Source organism: Patiria miniata, unplaced genomic scaffold (genome assembly GCF_015706575.1).
Source record: "Patiria miniata isolate m_02_andy unplaced genomic scaffold, ASM1570657v1 HiC_scaffold_5, whole genome shotgun sequence".
Lineage (NCBI taxonomy): Eukaryota > Metazoa > Echinodermata > Asteroidea > Valvatida > Asterinidae > Patiria > Patiria miniata.
In genome coordinates this window covers 13,242,332-13,266,477 of record NW_024037072.1, presented here as the reverse complement: position 1 = coordinate 13,266,477, position 24,146 = coordinate 13,242,332, and the positions used below count along the sequence as shown (strand labels likewise).

General features: G+C 41.5%; 1 protein-coding gene across 3 annotated transcripts; it reads right to left on the bottom strand.

Moving 5' to 3' along the window:
• Positions 1 to 800: 800 nt before the first annotated feature.
• Positions 801 to 16,447, bottom strand: LOC119740293 (GPI mannosyltransferase 3-like). 3 transcript variants are annotated; one of them, XM_038215558.1, is made up of 13 exons: positions 16,340 to 16,447; positions 14,777 to 15,167; positions 13,794 to 13,911; positions 12,884 to 12,988; positions 10,976 to 11,124; positions 10,323 to 10,472; positions 9,094 to 9,145; positions 7,366 to 7,577; positions 5,545 to 5,609; positions 4,428 to 4,650; positions 3,256 to 3,448; positions 2,318 to 2,356; positions 801 to 1,839 (listed from the first exon to the last, which is right to left on the bottom strand). In XM_038215558.1, the coding sequence occupies exons 2-13, from the start codon at positions 15,163 to 15,165 to the stop codon at positions 1,738 to 1,740; spliced, it is 1,797 nt and encodes a 598-aa protein (XP_038071486.1). In that variant the 5' UTR covers positions 15,166 to 15,167; positions 16,340 to 16,447; the 3' UTR covers positions 801 to 1,737. The 3 variants fall into 3 exon arrangements, with proteins under 3 accessions (XP_038071486.1, XP_038071487.1, XP_038071485.1); XM_038215559.1 differs by having other exon boundaries at positions 14,777 to 15,159; positions 16,340 to 16,426; XM_038215557.1 differs by having other exon boundaries at positions 14,777 to 15,188; positions 16,340 to 16,407.
• Positions 16,448 to 24,146: the final 7,699 nt, after the last annotated feature.

Genomic DNA, 24,146 nt, shown 5'->3' with positions numbered 1-24,146 from the left:
ACACAAGACAGTTTTGCACCATGCATGTGTTTTTGGTATTCGTGTGTAATGACAATTTCCTGCAAAAATTGTCAGAGCCACTTGCATCGATGAAGACAACATAGACAATAAAAAAAGTATGTACATGTAAATGCCATGTAAATTCCATCCAGTGTCAATGGAATAACTCAACTCGAATTAAGCCATGCTAGCACGACAATTGTCTGGGCCCCAACAGGTTACTAATGAAATTAAATAATTGCCATCTCAATGAGATCAGTACATGGCAGTATCTAGTTATTATTGTACACGCATGGATACTGTACTGGTTGCTTCGTTGGTTGCTTTGCATACAACTTTTTCATCCAATGTATATAGCCTTTTATGCCGTGCACAGCAAGATGGGGTGTTAAAGAAATAATATCAAATTTTTACTTGAGGCATTGAAGTAGGTGAACTAGTGCAATCCAAGAAGATGCGAGGGTTGCCAAGCAACCACTGATTACTTTCCTTACCTTCTCTCCCTTTGGCCTGGGTTCGATTCCTGCCCGGACCACATGTGGATTGGGTTGCCAGTCCCTGCCTGATACCATAGGTATTCACCAGAATATTCGTCGGGGGTTTTCCTCCCACCTCTAAAACTGTAATTTCTGCCTCTCATCACATCCAGGTCTATACTCTACCTTGGTTATGTCATGGCTGCCAAGCAACCACTGGTTACTTTCCTCGCCTTCCACCGCTGTGACCCGGGTTCGAATCTCGCCCAGACCACATGTGGATTGGGTTCCCAGTCCCTGCCCGAGTCCACGGGTTTCACCAGAATATTCGTCGGGGGTTTTCCTCCCACCTCTAAAACTGTAATTTCTGCCTCTCATCACATCCAGGTCTATACTCTACCTTGGTTATGTCATGGCTGCCACGCAACCACTGGTTGCTTTCCTCGCCTTCCACCGCTGTGACCCGGGTTCGACTCTCGTCCAGACCACATGTGGATTGGGTTTCCAGTCCCTGCCTGATTCCATGGGGTTCACCCAGAATATTATTCGGGGGTTTTCCTCCCACCTCTAAAACTATAATTTCTCCTCTCTACAGGGTTCTTCAGGCTTGCGAGCTACAATGCCTCAGGCCCTTTTGAGGAATCTTTGGTTTCATTACAGCGATGAGATTGTCAATTTTCAAGAAAAATTCTGAAAACTTGAATAAAAAGTCTGCAAGATGTGTTTCTATCTATACTGGTAATGTCTTTCTCTCAGATTTACAATGTCTGATTTTAGACTAAAAGCCTGAAAAAATCTAATGCTTGTCATTACCAGAAAGAAACAAAATTAAAAAGTCTGGGTCTATAGTTACCTTCGTTATTATATCATAGCTGTCACTATATCAGTAAGCTGCATGGTGCAGTTAATAATGTCACAAGACTAATCCTTACCATAGATGGTTTAATTATAAGTACGTTGCCTAGTGGTATCAATCCATGACAATCCCACTGCGGTAACTAGAGAAAGGGCACACTTGGCGCTATTCAACTAACCATCTTTACAGGTGAACCTGCAATTTTGTTTCCTTCAGAATGTTATGGCATCTGATCGATCGTACATAAGACGCAAAAATATATTAGAACTACAGAAATAAAAGAAACACCCTAAGTACGGAGTTTGGACAACCTAGACACCCTGTTTTCCAATTCAAGTCATCTTTGTACACCTTTTTATTTCTAATACCGGATAAGTCCCTGCCTTAGAGTTGATTGGTTCATCGTCACGCCTGAGCAAGAGGTATCTTGAGAGGTCTAGAATACACTAGGACATGTCTTCCTATACGACTCTCTAACGGCACATGCGTGTGGAAGAATGAAGCTGTCTGAAATTTAGGGAAAAAAGGGGATAGAAAGAAAATTGAGAAATGGATAAGTGACTCTTTGGGTCTTAATTTTTTTGCTTGTTTTCATTTCATTTTTTTAGCATAAAATATTGGTCAGTGAAATGACCGCTCATACAACATTTTCAGATTTATTTTTTGATTAAATTGTATAACTTATACCTTAACTCTCTCAGTAGTTCTTTTTTTTGGGGGGGGGGGGATATCTGATGGAGATATTAATTCCACTTTCCTGAAAATACTCAATCTTCAGAAGTGTTGCAGTCAAGACCTTCATGTCCCAGATCAAGACCAAGACCGAGACCGAGACCGACTCTTTCGAGAACAAGACTTCTGAGACCAAGACTTTTGCAGGCTGAGACCGAGACTATGACCGAACCAACACTTCCAAGTCCGAGACCAGGTCTCCAGACTTACAACACTGATGTTCAGTATCTCTGTAAGAAAACAAAAACATTACCTTTGAATAGCCTCTGCTTGTTAGGAATCTTTTGATTTTCTGCAATAAAGAGAGAAAAATCACAAAATTTCCAAAAGTAACACTGACTAGCAAATATAAATGAGGGAATGATGTTTAATACCATTTTGTTTTTGTTTTTGTATGTGACTACTTTTGGGTCAGACTACTACAGGTAGAAATCATCAGGTAAGGTTTAGCTGGGAATTTTCGCAGGGAGGCATCCTGGTTTTGGAGCGTTAAAGTGTTTTAACTCTCCGCCCCCCCCCCCCCCTCACCGGACCCCCTCCCCCCTTTCTTGGTAGCAGCTAACCCCCCACTCCACCCCCACACACACCCCCCCCACCCCCACACACCCCCCCCCCCCCACCCCCACCCAGAGCAAAATCTAGGTCCGCCCCCTGTTGCCTTCATCAATCTTCAGAGTGGAGTAACTCTTCGGGTTTGTACTGTCCTGGATGCATGAAGAGTACGACCCAAATGTTGAATTTTGGAGGATGTTATGAGGCAGTGAGGTAAAAATTGAAAACAGAAATGCTGTAAACTTTTTTGGAGCGACTTCATCATTAACCCTCCTATGCAAACATACATTCTGTACCAAGTTGTCCTTGCAGTCAAAATCAACCAATTAGGTGACTATTTTCAACCCTTAAGAATTCCCAGCCCACATAGAGCAGGATTGACTGCCTTGGACTGCTTAAGTAACTTGATACAGCTATGCTTTGACTCCGGGTGAGTGATAAAGCAGCTGTGACCACAACTTGCCTGCTTTGTCTGTTGACCCAGTTTGACTAGTCACAGTGCTTACTTGACATATGATCTGACTGCTGGTGACTACCCTTTGTTAAAAGTATAGCAGGGGAAGTGGAAGTGAATTTTGACTGCTTGTGACTGCTTAAATAGCAAATTTACAAAACAAGCATTTTACAAAATGTACTTACAGGTAGGAGAACGTCGTAAAACACCAGATATCGTGGTAAGTTACTGCCTGGTCTGAACTCGGTCTTCAACCAATCGCTGGGGTTTTCAAAGAAGACGTCTGCTTCGTCTTGATAGGTGGCTTCCTCCGTCCGATACCGGCCCAGGTTGGGTGGGCATTCCAAGAATCGCATGGAGATGTTCGCATGTACGTGGCTGAAAGTGAGAACATCCAATCAAAATGATTCAAATCAAATCATGTCAGATCAAACCATTTCAATAGTTTGCAACGTAAATGTTCACACAAGTGGAAGCAAAGTATTATTAGGCTAGATTTTTTGGACATGTGCATTTACTAATGAACTCTGTTTGGATCAACTTAATTGTTTTTGACCTGACCTGACTCAAGAGTAGACTTCAAACTAGTGAATGTCTTAGGGACACTTTCTGCCTAAAAATGAAACCTTCATTTTCCATTTGCATAAGAACAAGCTGAATTTGAATAATGAAAGGTTTGCGGAAACACCATGTGCGAATAATTTCTCAACTAAGAGAATGGTTCTGAAAAGAACCAGAGGTATAAACTCGACGTTCCGGTCAGTATGCTCTGACCGTCTTCAGAGCATACTGACCGGAACGTCTGAATTTGATCTCGCAAGCTGCGGACTCCAAACGAATCTGTGTTTCACTTTGTGTGGAATGTGTCCGGTCATTGTCTATGAATGAGATCTCGAGAGCTGCTATGCTATGCAGCAGGCATACGGCTAATAACCCCTGATTATCGCCTTTCATTGAACTGGGGCTGCGCGGAACGTTTATACTAGCCTGCACCCGAAAGGTCAAAGGGCAAGACATTCATAATGGATTGGTCTACTGTCACAGCACATTCCCAGCAACCAATGAAATATCACAGGCTGAGACACTGTCATCTTTTGCATTCACAAATGAAGTCTGTGATGCTCTTCGTTCACTCCAATGTTCCGAGCAATTTCAAAATATTAGATTCCTCATAAAGTGACGTTGTTGTCACTGGCACAAGTGGAACGGCGACTGACCTGAGACATAATGACATCACACTTTTGTTTACACATGTGCCTTCTTATGGAAACGAGGCTTGTCTCCACCTGGCTCCCATAAGGAAGCACACATATCAACACAGCGTGACGTCATTCCGTCCAAGAGCTAAAAATCTCACCTGAAGAACGGTGTAGAGTGGCAAGGCATGAGGAACAAGACAGACGGCACCCTGATGTGAACGTCGGGTGCGTGCCCTATCGTCTGTATGTACCCCATCACATCTAGAGTCCCTCTCTGATGGATCAGGCCAGTGTATAGGCATATTGGTAGATTGCTCGCCAGGATAAACATGGCCATGCTCGTTGCTCGGCCGGATTTTGATAACTTACAAAGGCTTACACCTGTCATAAAAAAACAGTTTTTAAAAGTGCATGAGTTGTTAAATGTGAAGGGTGTGTTTGAATTTCGTCTTGAGCTACGATATCATATGAGAACATGCAAATAATACATGATTAGTGGAATGCTGAGGCCACATCTAAATTTCTTTGAGAGCTCCGTCTAGGCCTTTCATGCGGCCCATGCTGACAATAGGCAGAGCTACTGCTTTGAACAATCGTTTTAGACACGGAATAAGTTGCACAGCCATCCAATTAAAAGTTTAAGAGGTGGGAAGAAATTCCAACAGAAAGTCAGACAATTGAAACTACTACCATGACTACAAAAGTTGACGATGGCATTTAAAAAAAAAAAAAAATCTGCAGGATCTGTCATGCTGGAAACATTTCCAATGATGAACGGAAAAGGGCATATGGAAGATCTGCAAGAACTGTTTAACAGGACTACCAAGGTCAACGGCGGATGCAGTGGGGCGCCAACAGCGGATCCAGCGGGTGGCCATTGGCCCTTCCCCCCCCAAAAAAAAACCCACCAAGTTTAGTTTTTTGCTTAAGTTACATCGTAAAACAAGCAGCCACTGCGTACAGCATTATCATTGGGCCACCATGCACCAATGCTATGAAAAGTCCTTGTGCCCCCCCCCCCCCACCCTTGCTTTTCATACATGTATTAATTTTGGGGTGGAAACTTTTGGACCCACTTTTTTGGGGGGGGAACAAAAAATGTTTTTGCCCCCCCCCCCCCCCTAAAATTGTGTTCTGGATCTGGCCTTGACCAAGGTAAATGACTTTTCCAACTGAGGACATTCCCACTATTGGTTCATTTCATAACCGTACTTCTTCACGCAAAAGAATAAATGGTCCCGCCCACCTATCACTAATTCTCCCTGTTGTACTTACCACAAAAAGACATTGCAATGGGGACAAGCGGTAGAAGGAATCTGTATTCTTTGTGCTGTAGTAAACTGTGAGACAAGGTAACATAATAACAAAAAATTGGAATAAAATCTTTCAATTCAACAACGTCAAGGACTCACAAATTTAAAAAGTAATTCAAATGTTTAATCATAATGGACAAAACTTAACACATTTTTGCAATCAACAATTTTTCAGCTATTTCCTCTACTATGCTTATCTATTTTCTATATGGGCTCGCTCACTGACGGCCATCTCTGTAGGAGAACTGCAACTGCGTATTTTACGCAATCAAGCACGCATTGCGCAGTGTTGAAAATGTTCTAAACACGCGCGCTTGTTGCTCAAAATGTATTCGAAATACAGCGCAGCCGATGCGCGTTATGCAAGTTGACGCTCAAAATGCCGATGCACGTGGATGGTCTGTAGGAAACAACATCATTTGAACGTGACCTATTGAAAAGACATTCCTAGATGAGCTCTTCGATATTTTGAACATTTCTACTGCTTCTGTAGTGTTCTTGAACCCTTTAGTCACTGTACAGAGATGAACCTGGCATATGGCAAAACAATCGGAAAATAGGCCAAACAAAAATACATGTCCGAAATCTGGGCCGCGCTGCAGTTACACACATGAACATGCATGTACAATACACTTCATGCCCAATTTCCGGACACCAACTCCTGCCTTATTTTACTATGAAAAAAAAGGTCAGTGTTTTCATTGCATAAAACGCCTGAATTACGGTTAGAGTAATGGAGTCATCAACAAAGAAGTTCACTTCTTACTTGAAAAAGTCGAGGAAAAAGTCCGAAAGACAAGGGCACCGTTCATGGTGCTTCAATCATGTCCATGATTCAACCACACAACTCCACTACTCCACTTGCATTCGTACGTGGGGAAAAATCAGGCATTATCGTCTTTCTCTTCCAACAAATGCGAAATGTTTCGCTAATGCTCTCTTCGCTATCCTCGAGATAATCATCATGATTTTTAAAGCATTGCATTTTGTACAACTAAATCTGAAACCTCCGAAAATCGCACAACATAATGATTTTATCCACTGGATCGTTCACGAGGCCACCCGTTCCCGAATGGTCATGTGCTAGAGGACGGTGCGGTACATACGCTGGTACCATTGCATATCATCTTTGTACATAGATGCCCGCACGTGCGACACAGTGATTTTTCCATGTCACCTGTCAATGTTTAACCTTTTGTCCAGCCGGAAAAGAGTCCGATCAGTGTTATGGCCTGTGTTTCTACCGTTTAAACACTCCAATAACGACTGGTGAAAGAGATTAAAACTACGTTCGCGATGATTTTAACGTGCCATTTCCATCGACTTTTCATCATCTTTTCTTCGACATTATGATTGAAAAAAAAATGACATTTTGTGAAAAAATCGTTATATAATCAAATTTTGTGGGACACATTGTAAGAAAATCGGAAATTTCGTTGGAAAATTCAAAAAGTCGGATTTCCGATTAAAATCGGAAAAGTTTCATCTCTGCACTGTAGCGCAGTAGCCCTGCCTATTACTCACTGAAACGCCCGAAACCGCCTGAGCACTCTATGGTTTTATCAATTTTTCAGTGAATAAGCACAATGTAATACAATGTAGTACAAGTGCTAATGGGTTTAATCCATTATTCCTTGTATCCCCCCCCCCCAGCACCCTGCCTGTTATTTCTTATGCTGCCCTAACACTGTATGGTTGTACAGATTCATCAATACAGTGAACATGTAATACAAGTGCAAATGGGTTAAGCAAAAACACACCTCGAAAACAAAAGCATCCTCACCTATAAACGAATTGCGTCCAGACCATAAGCAGCACCAACGGCCGATAGGCCCGGCCCGCTAACCTTATCCCTAATATGAACGGGAACACATGGGTACCAATGATCACTGGTAACCCTTGAGTCAAGTACCAGTGCCACGGCTGGGTCCCATAAAACGAGCTGATGTTGTAGACGGTGTTGACGCGGAGAAAGTTGAAGTGGACGAACACCCACTGCCAAAAAAAAAAAGAGCAGTTTCGTTAAAACCTCTCATGGGGTTGATACTGTGAACTATTTTGTTATCCTTTTCAAATTTTTCAACCAGCTTCTAATCTTAAGGGCATTAAAGGGAAAATACAACATTTTCAAACATCAAAAAATAAAACTACCAAATCATTTTGAAATACCTTGCTGGACTGTTAGTGAATGACAGTGTAAAGCATCCTGTAAAATCATGGCACCTGGTATACTGTCATTTTCAAGAAAGTGGTATTTTTGTATCAATTTCCAAAAATGGTCGGCCGACCAGCGTTGGAAAAAACTGGCTTTTTTTCAAATACTGGCCCCAATTGACCATCGCACTTGTTTGCAATCTATTACACACCTATGAACGGGTACAAGCCAGCTAGACTGGTTCCCTGACCTTACAATTCCCCAATGTATGTAAACTGCTCCGTTTCTTCTTATATGGAGTCAGGGAACCAGACTACAGGAAAATGATTGTTTTTCTTGGTTTTTATAGCATTTTCGAACCCAAAACCTCAAAAAAGTCAGTGTAACTATATTTGCTATATATTTTCAACCCCCCAATTCCATCCATTTCTGAAAATTACAGTAAAAGCAAATGATGTATATTCCCTTTAACAGAGTGCATCTTGCACTACTTCATGTATTTCAGGGATGAGTTTGGGCGGAAAAGGAAATATCCACAAAATAATTGGCAGAACGTTTGAGGGTCACCGAGAACCAGAAAGCAACACAGGGTCTATGGTATATGCTTGGATTTGCCTAAAGGCACCCCAAACAGCACCCATTTCTTTTGTTCTGTCTAAAATTTTAGTCTAAAATACCTTGATGTCAACACCTCAATTTTCATTTTAAAAACGAATTATTAAAAAAATGCTGATATCAGGAAAAGTCCTGACACTTGTCAGTCCTGCATTCTTTATTCAACATGATCACAACGTTCAAGTGTATAAATGAGGAACGAGATTGTCAATTTCAAAAAAGTCTGAAAATTGGATGATGAATAGATTCCGAAAGATGCATTTGTTCCTATATTGATAATGTCTATCTCTGAGATTAACAAAGTCTGCATTCAGATTAAAGTCTGAAACATTTCATGCCTGATAAATAACTTGAGCTGAGAAGGAGGTGGCATCACTATAGACCACTTTTTGTTTCTAGTACAACACGGTATGATAGGCTGGGAAATTTCTGACTTTCAGAGAAGAACATTTTATCACTCGATAAATTATGTCCAAATTGTTGGTCACACCACAAAGTAACTTATCCTGTGCACAAAGTCTATAGAGGATCCGTCACTTCAAATGGTGCAGCAAAACTATTATATCCGTCACTTTCTGGTGCACCCAGCGAAAAGATTGGACAGTCAAAATCTGCAATCACACTTTGAAGACTGCAAGAGCACTCATAAACTATGAAAGGCCAACATTGTTCTACATATCGCTGCACCCTGATTTCGGAAGGAACATGTCAGTTTCATATATATCTTAGAAAATGACTCACCCTGCCGTAACAAATTCTGTCCATTAGTAACGAACAACTGAGGGCAGCAGAGCTAGGGAAAGAAAGAAAACATACATTGAAGTGAAAAAAAGGAATGTCACACACTGTTTGCATTTAATTATTTAACTGTTTAAGAATACATTTCAAGACAGATGATTTACCATCAAATAAAAGTGTTTGATTTTATGGTGCAATGAAATAATTTGAATGTGTTGTTGAAGTTTTTTTCCCATCTGCAAAATTACATGATGGTCAAAGTTGGAATCTTGCTGTGGCGAAATTAAAACATGAATGACAAAACTGGCTGGTGTCAAATGAAATGTTTAGAGTAACACCCGTTGTCAAACAGAGCCCTCCTTTTCTCCGGTCCAACGTCTACTTCTAAGCATGCAAAGAAATTCATGGCGTCATTTCATTCCAAAATCTGGACTAAGATTGGTCAATTTCGGTGCCACATTTTTGTACTGTTAGCAAATGCTACTCATCGTGGGCATGATGTTTATGCGCACGGGGAGTTCGTATTACACACGTATAGAAGGCACCCGCTGATTGGTCAGTTTCTCTCGGTCATACGCAGTCTAGTTGCATAAATAAATTGCCTAATCTGCTCGCGTAGATGATGAAAAATTTGACTCCGTGAAAGTTTGGTTTCCCTTTACCTTATATGGACAATAACCCTAACACGTGACCTATGACTGACCTAATTATGTTCTTTACATGCACAATACCCAGCACTAAGTCCATATTTCATGGAGTCCAAATGTCACACTGTTCAAGTCAAAGGAGAATGCAAGGATGACAACAATTGGACGACAAAAGTAAATCCTTGCCAGGAGTAACAAAAGTGTTACATGGGTGGTGCAGTGAAGCGCAGGCCTCCATTCTTACCGCTGTGGCCTGGGTTCGATTCCCGACTCGGGTCATAATTACGTGAGTGGAGTTGTTCGTTGATTCTCTCCTGTACCATAAGAGGTTTTTTTCGGACTGGGTTCTGCAAATTTCCTGCCTTGACGAAAATCAACACTTTCAATGTGACTGTGCTTCGTGGTCAGACATGGGTCGTATGGTGGTAGCCTAAGACGCCTTTCCATACTTCCAGCCCGACCATGTTGTAGTTGCTGCCTTTGCAATTCAGTTCTGCTGCAAGTAAAGACGATAAGCATTCCCCCCCCCCCCCCCAGACACACCCCTAACAAAACTGTTCATTTACATCCAAGAATTTTACTTACCCGATAGGTATGAAATCAACAAGCAGAGCCAGAATGAGATTTCTACATCTTACAAGATGCCAGGCACAGAGAGGAATCCAGATGATAGCAGCCGTGGGTCTCATGATGCAAGCAAGGGCAGCTAGGAGGAGGTACAGGCCGGTCGAATACCTGTCAAGATTAAGAGAAAAGCAATGTAATAAAAAGCTGTATCCTCTCCAAGTGATCCCCGTTTGCTATTTCCAGAGTTTGATCCCTGGCTACATGGCATATACAGGTTTATGGCTTCTGACTAGTGTCCCATGAACAAAGACTTCGACAAATAGGGGAACCGCAAACATAGGGCTGGATACCTCAGTTGGTAGAGCACCGGAACGGCAATCCGGAGGTCACAGGTTCAAACCCCATTCCAGTCAATTTCACTGTTCAACATTAAAATTATCACAATACACGTAGTCACTTTCCCTTCGTGGTTTATTTGCAAGACAATAAGATACAAAGTTTACATTCCATTTATTATAGGTCTAGTTTCCTGGGCCCGTCTACCTACAAACTGCAGTACTTATGTGCATCAATGTATTAAAAAATGCATTATGCAGTTGAGGGTTTTTACTGAAAATATCACAAGTAAGGAAATATTGCTTCTTATTTAAAAATTGAAGAGAATTTTGTACCTGTGCTGACTGGGATCGACTCCTTTGATCATAGAGGAAGGCCATGGGTAATAATACATAGCACACACTGTCAGGATCATCTCCATGGTGTTAGTGAGAGTCCGTGCAGCCGTGTAGAACACAAACCAAGAGCTGAGATGACAGAAAAGCTGGGAGCACTGCTAAGGACGTTACATGTCAGCATTTATGACATTTCTAATGAAGGATTAAAGCACTTTGCGAGATGTCAGATCAAACATATGGGGAACTTGAGAACAGTGGCGCACCCAAGGGGGGGGAGAGCACAGTGGCGCACCCAAGGGGGGGGGGACCACAGTGGCGCACCCAAGGGGGGAGCCACGGGGGGCTTCAGCCCCCACCCAAGAGGTTGTCTTTTCTTTTTTTTCCCGTCAATTTATTTTTTAGTCCCACGATTTGACCGTGGTGATATGTATGTGGCCTATTTTCAAGTAGTATAATAGGGGTGTAAATGTCGCCACCAACGTCAAAATAGTCCGTCCCCCCCCAAAAAAATATATATATTTTCTGCGGCCAAAAATTTTGGGCAAAATTTTTTGAAAAAAAATTCAAACTTCCAAAAAATTTGGAAATTATTTTTGAATGAACAGGAAAAAAAATTAAGGACAAAAATCAAGTTGAAAAGGAATGATTGTGCATGTTATAAGCTAGGTAATTATTACTATACCTCATAAATATTCATCAGGCAACCGCGGCATTTCATTGGTCCATTCCAGCAACTCAACCATGTGAAAGTTTGTACTATCATCCAGCGTCTTCGTACGCGCGCGTGACGCGCAAAAACCAGGGAGGTACTATCACACATACAACATGTTTTTGTGGGGAAATAGTGAAAACAAGTGACCCCTTGGTGTTGGATGATTAATTGGGACTCTCTTGGGGTTATTAGTTTTCACTATTTCCCAACAAACCATGTTGTATTTGTATAATATGGAACTTTAAGCCATTATTTTCTGTACCACCTCAAACTGCTCGAGCACTCTACGTTGTTTTTTGTATGTATCAGGGAATATATACAGTGAAATACAGGTTTAAAGGGAATGTACAACATTTGCTTTTGCTGCAATTTTCAGAAATGGATTTGGAGGATTAGTATGTTATAGCAAGTATTGTCCAACTGACTTGTTTCACATTTTGGGCTTGTTTATGCTGGAAAAACCAAGAAAACCAATCATTTTCTTGTAGTCTGGTTCCCCGACCCCACTTAAGATAAAACGGAGAAACGTAAAGACTTTGGGGAATTGTAAGGTCAAAGAATCACTCTAGCAGGTTTGTACCCCTTCACAGGTGTGTTATCTATTGCAAAGAAAATGCGGAATAACTAAATATGAAAAAATAGGAACAGTTTTTGAAAAAGCCAGTGTTTTCCAACGCTGGCCGGCCGACCAGCGTTGGAAAAATACAGTTTTTCTCAAAAATGTCAGCACACCAGGAGCCACGATTTTACAGGATGCTTTAGACTGTCAATCCCTAACAATTCAGTAAGGTATTTCATGATAATTTGATCATTTTGTTTTTTGATGTTTGCAAATGTTGTATCTTCACTTTAATGGTATAAACAGAAATTGATGGCTTCGGATAATATTGTTACCCCTGATCGATGGACTTGCAGTCATTGCTAATGTTGCTAGCATCTTGACTTACGGTGTGATCCCTGGCTAAACGACATATATACGGGTGTATGGCTTCTGACTAGCGCCCCTTGAACAAAGATATTGACACTGCAAACATAGGGCTGGATAGCTCAGCTGGTAATCCAGAGGTCGTGGATTGAAGTCCCGTTCCAGTCAATTTCTTTGTTCAACTTTTTGACTAAACTTTCAGATATCTCAGGCTGTCAGAGAGTGATATTGGAAATTGTAATCGTCCTTTGAAAGAAAAAGAGGATACAGTCCATCTGGCAACGCTTTCTCCCCACAGACAATGGGAAAATTTGTACAAGTGGTAATCACCAATGGCTGAAAATGTAGCCTGCAGTATCTTGGGTAGTAAAACCTGAAATATAAAGAAAAAACCTCACAAATGTTTCCATGACTTAAAGACACCCTGTTCCACCCTCGCTAATTGATCATGCTGAAATGTTTCGAGGGGGGAAGGTTTTAGAGACAGGAAAACCCCAGGTCATGTCAGGGAAAACCCACAGAATCAGACCAGGGGTGTGCATCGGAACTGGGCACCCGAGTACCCGACCGTCAATGTCAGGAAACGGTTCCAGATTATGGAATCGAGTACCCATAACCAACTTTGCAAATTACTCAGTAACTTCTCAGAAAATAAAAAAGAACAGCTTCGAATGTCACTGATAGAGAAATTCAAATGACAAACAGACAACGTGGAAAACAAAACCAATTCCATGTTTAAGACGCTCGTGATAGTTGCAGTTTTTAACATAAAGCTTAAGAGCTCACTGTACACATTTGTAACTTGCGTACTGGCACACAGATATGGGGTAGTATTAGCATGCAGACTTTCATGAATAATCTGAACAGCAACTTCCGAGATTAACATTTTTGGGTTGGTTTTATTTTTAATGGGTACCCGGGTACCCGTATTTTTTTCAATAGGGTATCCGTTTCTTGTACTACCCGTAAATGCACACCCCTAAATCAGACAGGGACTAAATCAGACAGTGACTTGTGAGTTAATCTTGGAAGGTGTGAATTTCGAAAGAGAATGCAGAATTTGGTGACCTGCGATGTGATTTTGAATGTCTGTTAAAAAAACAATTCACATACTGACAAATGAATGAAAAATCACATCGTTCTCCTCCTTAGTGTAAATTCCAAGAGTTTCATCTTACCAAGAGCATGGGATGATCGATGTTCAGCACCTGAAGCGTCTTGTACAAGACTGCAAAGATGATGGGATGGGTGAATCCCCTCAGACCTGTTCGCCATTCCCATGTTAGATACCCGTAGGTGATCTCAAGGTTAAGGCTAATTAATTTTACTGCTACATGTACTTAACAAGAAGTGAAACTGATCCAAACAAACGCTGGGTAAATAAGGTAATTTATAAAATTTATAAAAGTGTCAGTGCTGTCAAGCCTTTTACAAGTCATCCTGTCCCAAGTCAAGTCACAAGCTTATTCTATAGACCAATATCATGTTGTTGCGGCCATCTTGATTTTTTCCCATTCAAATCAACGTGAGGCTTGAAGCGAAAATAGTCTGGTTCCTTTTTTGCACAAAAAATATTATAATTCAGTACTGTTATTAGATACAGGGAACATGACTGAAATGGTGGCAGCACGATAAGGGTCTATACAAATGAACTACAAGGCATTTTTACTATTCATTAGGCCAAAAAAAAGTACTCGGTCTCTGGTCAGCGCGCGCGTCGATTTTAATCATGTGCGTCAACCTTTTTTTTTCTTCAAATTAACACGGAAGCTAGAACAGCGCCCTCTATTGCCGCGACTCCTCAAATTTTTGTACCAAGGAGCACCAAGGAATGGGGAACTTGTACCAAGGCAAATGATAAAGGGCACCAAGGCAACTTATGGACACAAAAAAGAATAATAGTACCCACCTTGTCTGTACAATTCAAGCTTGAAAAAAAAAAAAGCCAAAAAAAACCCAAAAAAAACCGCATCGCCGCATCAATTTGGGAACTTCGGTCTGACCAGAGACCGATTATTATTTTTTTTTTGGCCTTACTTGTCACTTGTCACTGAACTTGGGAATGGACTTGTGTACAACATTGACAAATGCTGTATATTTTTTCCTTTAGAAAAAAATGTAAAAATTTTTGTCGCTGTTAAAAGCGAACAGTAAAGGATATCCAAAGACGATGTTGTGTGCCACTTCAAGAGATTGCCAATACTCATCCGGAGCAAAGAAAGTCTGTGTCAAGACAGCATTGACCCAACGAAACAAAATCAAGACAATAAGCATCCGACTCCTGGGCCACGGTTTGAGATCTTCAGGAGGAACTTTTTCCTTCGCTAGGACCGGTTTAGGCGAGTCTGTCATTGGCGTGCTGTCTGTGTTATTTTCATCCTGATTTACAGATCGAAATGTCACTCTCTTTCTTAGTGATTGTAGTCGGTGGGCGGAGTCATGTACGGATGTTGGGGGTGGATCGGCTTCTGGTTCATCTGATGGTTGGGCGGGGACCTGTCTGGACCTCAAGTTGTGAGCCATCACATCATTTGTGGACTGAGTCTGCATAACTGGAAGAACGATGAAAGTTTCTGTCGGGGGAAAAACTCATACTACTAGTCAATAGTAATCAAAGGACGGGGCCGATTCACAATTTGTTTCCAAACAAAAATCTTTAGGTATCTTTACTATTGTGCACTTATCAATTGTTCCTCTCCACGGCCTCCCCCAGGCTGCCCAACATGTGAGGATTGTCACTTTTGAAGTGACCTAATCGAAATTGAAGTGACAATCTCCAACATGCATGGGTGAGGCTGTTGCAACGAAATTAGTACTCCGCCGAAACTAATAACGTCCTTTATCGTCCAATTTCAAGTTTCGTTATCATATTTACAAATTTGTTGGCGCTCAGATCAGCTGCAGCTAGTTAGCTGCATGCAGCCATGTAGACTTGCCCAAGTCATGGTTTTACTTGGTCAGTTCAGTAATGCATATAATGCATACAGAACTATGGTACACACATAATATTGTCTTTATGGAGAACAATGGGTAAATGTGTATGGTAAATATGTTTGTGATTTACCAAACCCCAAAATAAGACCTGAGGCTGTGCGGGCCTGGTGGGGGAGGGGGGAGGACAGTTTTTATAGGTGAATTTTTAAGTTAAGACGTGATTAAATTAGAAGTTTGAACATTGTTGAGATAAAAATGTACATAAACATGACAAATCCAGAAAAAAGCTATGGGGTGGAATTGGTAATGAATGCAATGTGGCTGGATGCCCAAAAACATGTTACTTATTGCAAGGGTAAAGAACAGAATAAGGGACTGAGAAATTTGTTAGGAAAATACTATTAAAATATCTGACTTGCACTTAAAAAAAATTTCTGCACAAGCTTCCCCCTGCTTCGCATGCACCTTAAGCTTCACCTCAGTGTTAACATCCAGAAGTGGACTTTGCTGAGTACCTGCGTAGATGTAGATGTGACCCTCAAAATAAATCTTTGTTCACAACCAGCTGCATACACAGTACAACTACCATGCAATGTCAATGAATTGAAGTCCTTGAATTGAGTAGTCAAACGAACAGGAAAGCCAATAATCTTTATAAAGTAGGGTGAAGATATTAAAGTTTAAACAAACAAACAAACAAACCCAAGCCCAAGGCATAATCACAACAATCGGTATCATGCTGGCTTAGAAAATTTCTGGTTGGGCAGAATAAAGCGAGAAATTTACAAACCTGATGTGAAACGAAACACAGTCACAGCGCGCGCTACCGGCCCGTACGTAGAAAAGGCATGTGCCAAGTAGAACGCCCTCTCGTGGTTTAATAGTCAAGTAAGTCTGGTTACCCAACTGGGGAGAGAAATGCCGGTTGCTAAAAATGAGGGAAATTTTGGAAATTGTAGTCTGGGAACTAGTTGTCAATACAAAAAGGCTGAAGTTGTTCAGTTTTTACTTTACTTTTGCCGCAAATCCTGTATAAGTTCGGCAGGTAATATCTCATTTAACATTTTCCTGTGTTGTTAGTCTCAACAGTTGTGAGTTGACAGTTGCACATTTCTTGAAGATTGCTGCGCCATAAATCATTACTAGCCTAGTGTATAAACGTAACCGTCCTAGCACTTTTGGGAAAGAGTTCCAAATCCAACCACACCTGGCATGCCTGGACAGGACTCTTAGGCCTACATGTCTGAAAAATTCCAACTTCAAGTGTTTTCGCAAAATGCTGCAATATTTTTCCTGCTAAATTTGACTTTTTTTAGGACATGTTATCGCTTTCCAGTGGCTGAGTGATTGGTCACTGCAGGGTTACATTTTGCAACTTTGATTTGTGTTAAAATCTAAACAGTTAATTATTAACAGTTTTTATATTTTTGCTTTGTTTCAGAAAGCAGATCATCAACATCAACATGGTTCTGAGAATTCCCAGGATACCTTTTCCCCACATGGTTATAGCAACCGTCGTCGGAGGTTTTGCAGGACTCTACATCTACAAACCAATTTTGCAAAAATACCATTTGGAGCAGGCGCAGGAGCGAAACAAAGAACAGGAGGAAACTTCCGAGGAACTTGGTGATGCTGATAAGAGGACGTTGCCAGCAAGTGTCTCTAAGATGGAGCAGAAACAGACTTGATACATTACCCAGCAGTAGGACTGCGATTATCTCAAGTCTTGTGTCCAAACACATCACAACCGGAAGAGCCGATGAAAGTGCTTTTCGATGTGTCACATGTTTCTTATCTGGTTGTTCTATTTGGAAGAACTATGTGAACACACCATCATCACCATATGAAGAGATTCCCCAAGAGGTTGTGGATCTAGGAACTGGTGTTAACCCTAAAAGGGCCGGGTTATTTTGACCATCTGTTGGGGGGGGGGGTCCCGCCCCCCGTAAGATCTCGGCCATCGAGTGAGGAAAAATTTTGAAACTCGGTACATGCATAGAGCAATTCTTCATGAACATACCCAAGAAATTTCCTGACTATAGGTCAAAGGGTTTTGGAATTATGGCTAATTAATTGTTCATATGTACGAACAATAATTCTGGTCTGTGTATACGACTTATATGGGAAAATTCAGTTTTCACGGCGCGTAGTGCTGGAAATCTTTCACTGCGCGACAACCCCTGGTCCAATATTTAGATTTTTGGTGCCAAAGGTTCGCAAGGCTCCAGGCTAAAAAGTTATAACATCTCAGGTCGCTGTATTTTTAATGCACTGCATGCATAGCGCTAGCGAGGATATCGTTTACTGCGCTACGGCCGGGATGAATAACAACTAGCGCCTTGACCAAGGCTACAATTTAGGCCAAAGTTTTCTGCTGGGTTTAACAATGTTTATACAATTATCATCTTCATGTAGGCCTATTTTTGAATTGTTCTTGAATTATTGTTTAGCAGCTATATCAGGGACATGACGTGTCTTTCTTGAAACATTCACGTTCAATTTTAAAGTGTTTCAATTAAAAGCGTGTCATTCTAATTGTTGAAGGATGCCCACCTTAAGCCAGCAAGCGATCATGAAACAACATTTCTGTGGATCTCATTTAGTCCAACTTATACATGTACATGTATTACTTCCATAGAGCTATATTAAATTACTAGAGCGCTAACCCGATGTACAAAGAGATGCCTGATGGGCGCATCCATGTTTGTACACAAACCTATGGAAAACTCGAAATTTTGTACGGCTTTTATACGGCTATTTGCATATCTGCGTTTGTATTCCATACCAGTGCGTCTTCGAAGCCGATACGCCCAAAACCGAAATGCACGATCAGCAAATGAGCATTTCTTTTTTCTCTACGCAAACAACGCAACGCGTGCGCGTATTCGCTGCAGATGCATTTTGCCTCGACGTTTTTTTTAACCGTCTTGACGCGTTTAAAATGTTTGCGTATGTTCTACTTGCGCGTTGCATTTAGAGTACACTTTCAAAGTTCAATCCATCTAATTTCATTGTGTTCTCCAATATGCACATGCATTCAAAATGTCTGCGCCCAGGACGGCTTCAAAGCGTTTCCGCACGCAAGAATGAGGAGTTAGCGCTCTAGTAATTTAATATAGCTCTATGATTACTTCTTACTCTTGTTGACACACACACAGATAATACGCTTTCTTGCTATTTAATTCAAAACTTTCTTTATTCTCAATTTTTACCTTGAAAATAATAACACAGCAACATAAAACTGTTTTTAAGAATATTCGCCAGGCATCAAATATAAATTAAGATGTCAATCATAATACTTTTGATGAACTTTTGATGAATAGAGTGAATTGTGTGATTTTGTAGGACAGTTTACTAGAAAATAAAAGTGTTGGGTGAAGCTAAATTACCCAAAACAGTAGCCGAAAACTTACATTGTACTTCATGCATTGAGAACACATAAATAAATGCATGCACTCTAAATTAAAGGGCCATGCAATGCAATTTTGTTTAATGCAATCCTTGAAAATGCACCTTTGTGTCCGGTTTGCCATTTTTGAGGATAATTTGAGCCTTTTGGGTTTTTATGCTATCTGAATTAACCTTTAGAACAACGAAAGAATCTTCTGAGAGAGATATAGATCAAGTGGATTCTTTGTTGCTCAATATTTTTTTAAGTAAGTTACTCGGAAACATTTAATCTTGTTGGGTCTCACTCTGAAATTGGGTCAAAATGTAACTTGTGTCCTATCTAGCAAGGCAAGCACACATGTACATGTGCTTGAATGTTCTTTGCTCGTATACTTCAGCATGGTGTTCCAGAGAGCAAGGAGATCCATGGTTGAAGGGCTGGAGGTTCAGTTGCGACTAAGTGGGTAGATGTCTAAACAGGAACATGTCAATCTGGCAAAAACTGCAACATCTGTTAAAAGTAAAGAAATGAAGGATGGTTTTAGTTGAGATATTGGTACTACACACAAATATAACTTTTGACTGCAGAACCTTAACCTTCCCAAATCCTCCAAAATCCTCTTTGCCAAATGTAGGATTTTGCAGGATTGAGACTATACAGCAAATTTTGGAGGATTAGGCCAGACCCTTTGTTGCGCAGTCATGCATAAATTTAGGCCTAGATTATACTTGAAATCCTCTGCACATGCTCCAGGATGTCACTGGCTCTGCCTCGGCATGATTTTCATTATTGAGGCAGTGGTCACCCCTCGAAGGACCACATTCAAGCACTAACAGAGGATTTTGCAGGATTGAGGCTGTATGCCCTTTTTTTTACATGGAGGCAGTTTGAAGATTTTGCAGGATTGAGGTTGCATCCTAGCAAAAATGCCCAGGGAGTTTAGGGTCTTAGTTAAAGGGAATGTACATCATTGGCTTTTGCTGTAATTTCCAGAAATGAACTATTTGAGGGGTTAGTATAATAGATCAAATATTGTTTAACTGACATGTTTGAAGTTTTGTGTTCGAAAATGCTTGAAAAACCAAGAAAAACACAACTGTTTATGAAGTCTGGTTCCCTGACACCGCTAAAGATAAAATGGATCAATTATAGATGTCGGAAAATTGTAAGATAAGGGAACCAGTCTAGCTGGCCTGCACCCATTCATGAACATGTAACCAATAGCAAACAAAATTTGGACTGAAAAAAATTGTAAATTTGGAGCAGTAGTTGAAAAATAGTTAGGTTTTTCCAACGGTGGTCGGCCGACTACCGTTGGAAATGTAAACAAAAATACCATTTTCTTGAAAATGACTCGACACCAGGTGCCATAATTTTACAGGATGCTTTAGACTGTCATTTACCAACATCCTAGTAAGGTATTTCGTAAAACTTGGTAGTTTTATTTTTCGATGTTTGCAAATGTTGTATATTCCCTTTAAGGTACTTGACAATGTATTACAATTTTTTTCTATCATTTATTTGGGGATTGGACTGGTTGTCTTGTGTGCCAGTTTTCTCGTATTAACCTTGGGACAGTGTTGTAGTCGAGTACTTTTTTCCGAGTACCGAGTACTGCCGAGTACGAGTACTGTACCTCGGAGTACAAGAACAGGTATCCAAGTACGAGTACTGTACTACCGAGTATGAGTACGGGTACTTCTATTTCCGAACACGGCCATACGGCAAATGGTTCGTTGTGCGTAATTGGCCCAGGCCCAGTCAGACTGATATACAGACCCAATCACGGCTAGTTGTTAAATGTGTTTGTCCGGACGTGCACAGAGAAAAATCAGGACACTTCGACTTCTCCACAAGCCAATCAACCATTTCAAACTGAAAGTATCGATAAAGTAAGGCTCTGGTATAAAGTCAAGCTATACTATTTTCCCCCCGAGTACTGCTATTCGAGAACGAGTACTTTGATGATCGAGTACAATTTTGACATTTCGAGTACGAGTACTTTGCTGCCTGAGTACGAGTACTGTCATTTCGAGTACCAGTACTTTGAGGTTCGAGTACGAGTACAAGTACGACCAAAAAAGTACTCGAGTAGTACTCGAGTACGAGTTCTGAGTACGAGTACTATAACACTGCCTTGGGACTCCCAATTTAAGTATCGCATACAAAATTTCCCAACTGGTTTTACTGCAGGATGGAGAGAAACACTTGGTGACAAATTGTCCCAAAAAACTTGTACATGGACAAGAGCATTATAATGCCATTTGCTGGATTCCTACCTAAATTACTCACAAAATCCGGGGCAGAAAAGTGTAAAATCAAGAAATTACACACGATCATGCTAATATCCTTACCTAAACAAATTAACTCCTAGCAATCTAGCATTGTAAGTCGGCATTAATCCTCTGTCTTGTATTTTCCCTTGACAAATGGCACGTATCCCATGATGACTTGCCAGTCCGTTGCAAAGAGAAAGGTGATGCCCAGCACTCCACCCCACAGTCCTGCAGTTCTTTTCCTGAAACAAATATACATGTACTTCACTGCTATAAACTCATCGATTTCTACCAGAAAATTTTCATTGTACTTTGAAGTTGTCAAGAACAAAATTGACCTTCTCGTTAGAACTAAGATCTTTTAATTTATTTACTTGTAAGCTGTTTGCAATGCATCAGATTCTATTAAATATTTAACACAATTCCCTACAATTACATTTTGGAACCTCATTAAAAAAAAACAAATTTTAAAAAAATCTTCACTTTCCTCTACATGTGTTTGATAATAAATTGTCAGTTTCACAAACTAACACTGACAAGCAGTGTGGTGTGAGTTCGTGAAAACCACGTTATCATTCATTTCAGTTTCACGAATTGGCACCTGTGTGTGCACGCGCACTCTCACACTGACGCGATATAGAATAGTTTTCGTTTTCACGAACTGAAACGCAATACAATTAAGAATTTTATCCATCTGAACACTTGTGGGCTTACACAAAACTTTAATTGAAAACCTTTTTACTGATGAAATAAAGGTTGGTTTCACGTTTCGTTTCAGTGCCAGGTGTCAGTTCGTGAAAACGAAAATAGCGCGGTTCTGTAAAATACGCGTGGGTGCAGGCACCCATGCTTAACTGAGTGTCAGTTGGTTAGTGTGACATAAATAAATACCCCCCCCCCCCCGCCTTGAAACCGTACTTGCACAATGACAGTAAAATTGTATTCCCAAATTGGAGTACTTGCAGAATACCCCACCACTTGTACGACCCTAAAATCTCTGGCTACGCGGTTGGAATCACTGGAAAAGAAACAATTCAAGTCCATTGCCAGCTACGCGGATACTGAGTGGGGGTCCCCTTGAGAACGAAGTAACACAAAATGAATGGAAGTTCCAGTTGCTTAAAAAAATTGTAAGTCCAAACCAACTACCGTGTTGCCGGCTACGCGGATACGGGTCGGAGTGGGAGTCCCCTTGATAATGCTTGAGAATGAAGCAACACAAAATGAATGGGAGTTGCTGATGTCCAAACCAACTCCCCTGACTCCGGCTACGACTACGAGGTGCATGATAGATCGAGTGGCGGGGTATTCTGCAATTGTGCCCCCAAATTTACTACAGGGTAATCATAAACGATGCCAATTGCAATGAGACATCGACACGAGCAGGAATGGGGCTCAGTACCCTCCGGCTTATGAACTACCCCTCGGCCCGGCGCGGCGACCCCGCGCCGTGCCAGTCGCAAGTGGATCGCATTGATGGGGGTCAGACAAGTCGACCGTTGAGACAACTCGACTCGGGACAAGTCGCCCGTTGAGACAACTCGACCGTTGAGACAACTCGACCGTATGTGCGATAAATGGAAAGACAAGTCGACCGTTGAGACAAGTCGCCTCGCTAGTTTTTGGGCCTAGTTTTGGGGATAGTACCGGGGATTTTGACGGCGGCTGATCGCCGTTTGGGAGTTATGACACATGACCTTTTTTTGTTGCCTATAACGTTAGCTGTCTCAACGGTCGAGTTGTCCCGAGTCGAGTTGTCTCAACGGTCGACTTGTCTCAACGGTCGAGTTGTCTCAACGGTCGACTTGTCCCGAGTCGAGTTGTCTCAACGGTTGACTTGTCTGACATTCGCATTGATCGCATGCACTGTGCGCGTACGTGCCGCCCTCCTCGTACGGTACAGCGGTTTCACTACCTCACGCCGGTCGAATCCCTGATCACTTTACTTTGAATTTTATATTACTTTTTCCAATCAATGTATTGAAAAGGAAATAACTTACCAATTCCTTGATAGTTCAATATACCTAGGGCCGATATATCTGGCGATGGATCCTGGAATTAATCCCATTTTGATCAAATATTTCGTAGAGTTTTTACGAATTTCGGTAGAAAGAGGTTTCTCGTTTTGAGCGAGGTCGCTTTCCCAGACACGTTGACATAAAGTATGCGCTAGAATGGATACTGGCACCAGTCTATCGCTGCGTTGCCAATACGCCCTCTATTGTCAGGTTTCTCAGACTATCAGCCGAAAAGCTTCGCTCGTACCCCCGCCCTGCATTTGCAGGGATCCTGGAATTAATCGAACCGAAAAACTAAAGTGGGTGGCCCGGCATCGTAAATCGGGGTGAGAGTGCCACTATCGAGTGGGGGTATGGGCGCATACACCAACCGAGGCATTATAATAATGTACGTTATTGCAACAATTCTTGTATAGTGCTCATGCTTCTGCACTGCAGAAAATTTAGTGGGGACAACCTTTGGAATTGGAAGGGGAGACCAAAGTCGCGCCCACGAAAGCTATATCGTCACTCCGCCAACTTTTGTTTTAATACGTCAAACCCCATCTCCCTCTCAACCCTTGCCAGCTGGAACAGCAACGCATCCCGAGTTTCTGTTTTAGGCGACCCCGGTTTGAATATCACTTTATAAGTGCATAAGCTTCCTCACCGGCGGCTTTGATCCTCCAAAGCGTCTTCCTAGTTCAGAGCGCCGCGCGGTAAAAGAATCGGGCAGCGACGTAACTAGGGTCAAACTTCTAAAGCGGAACTTGGGGGTGATAAAATTTTTCTGAATATATATTTTTCAATTTAACATTTTCAACGTGGGGAGGAGGGGGTGGAGAAGGCAGTGGCCATGGACATCTGTTGGAGGGAGGGGGAGACACGTGCCCCTTACGGTATGATACGCCCCCTCAATCCCCCTCCCCATAG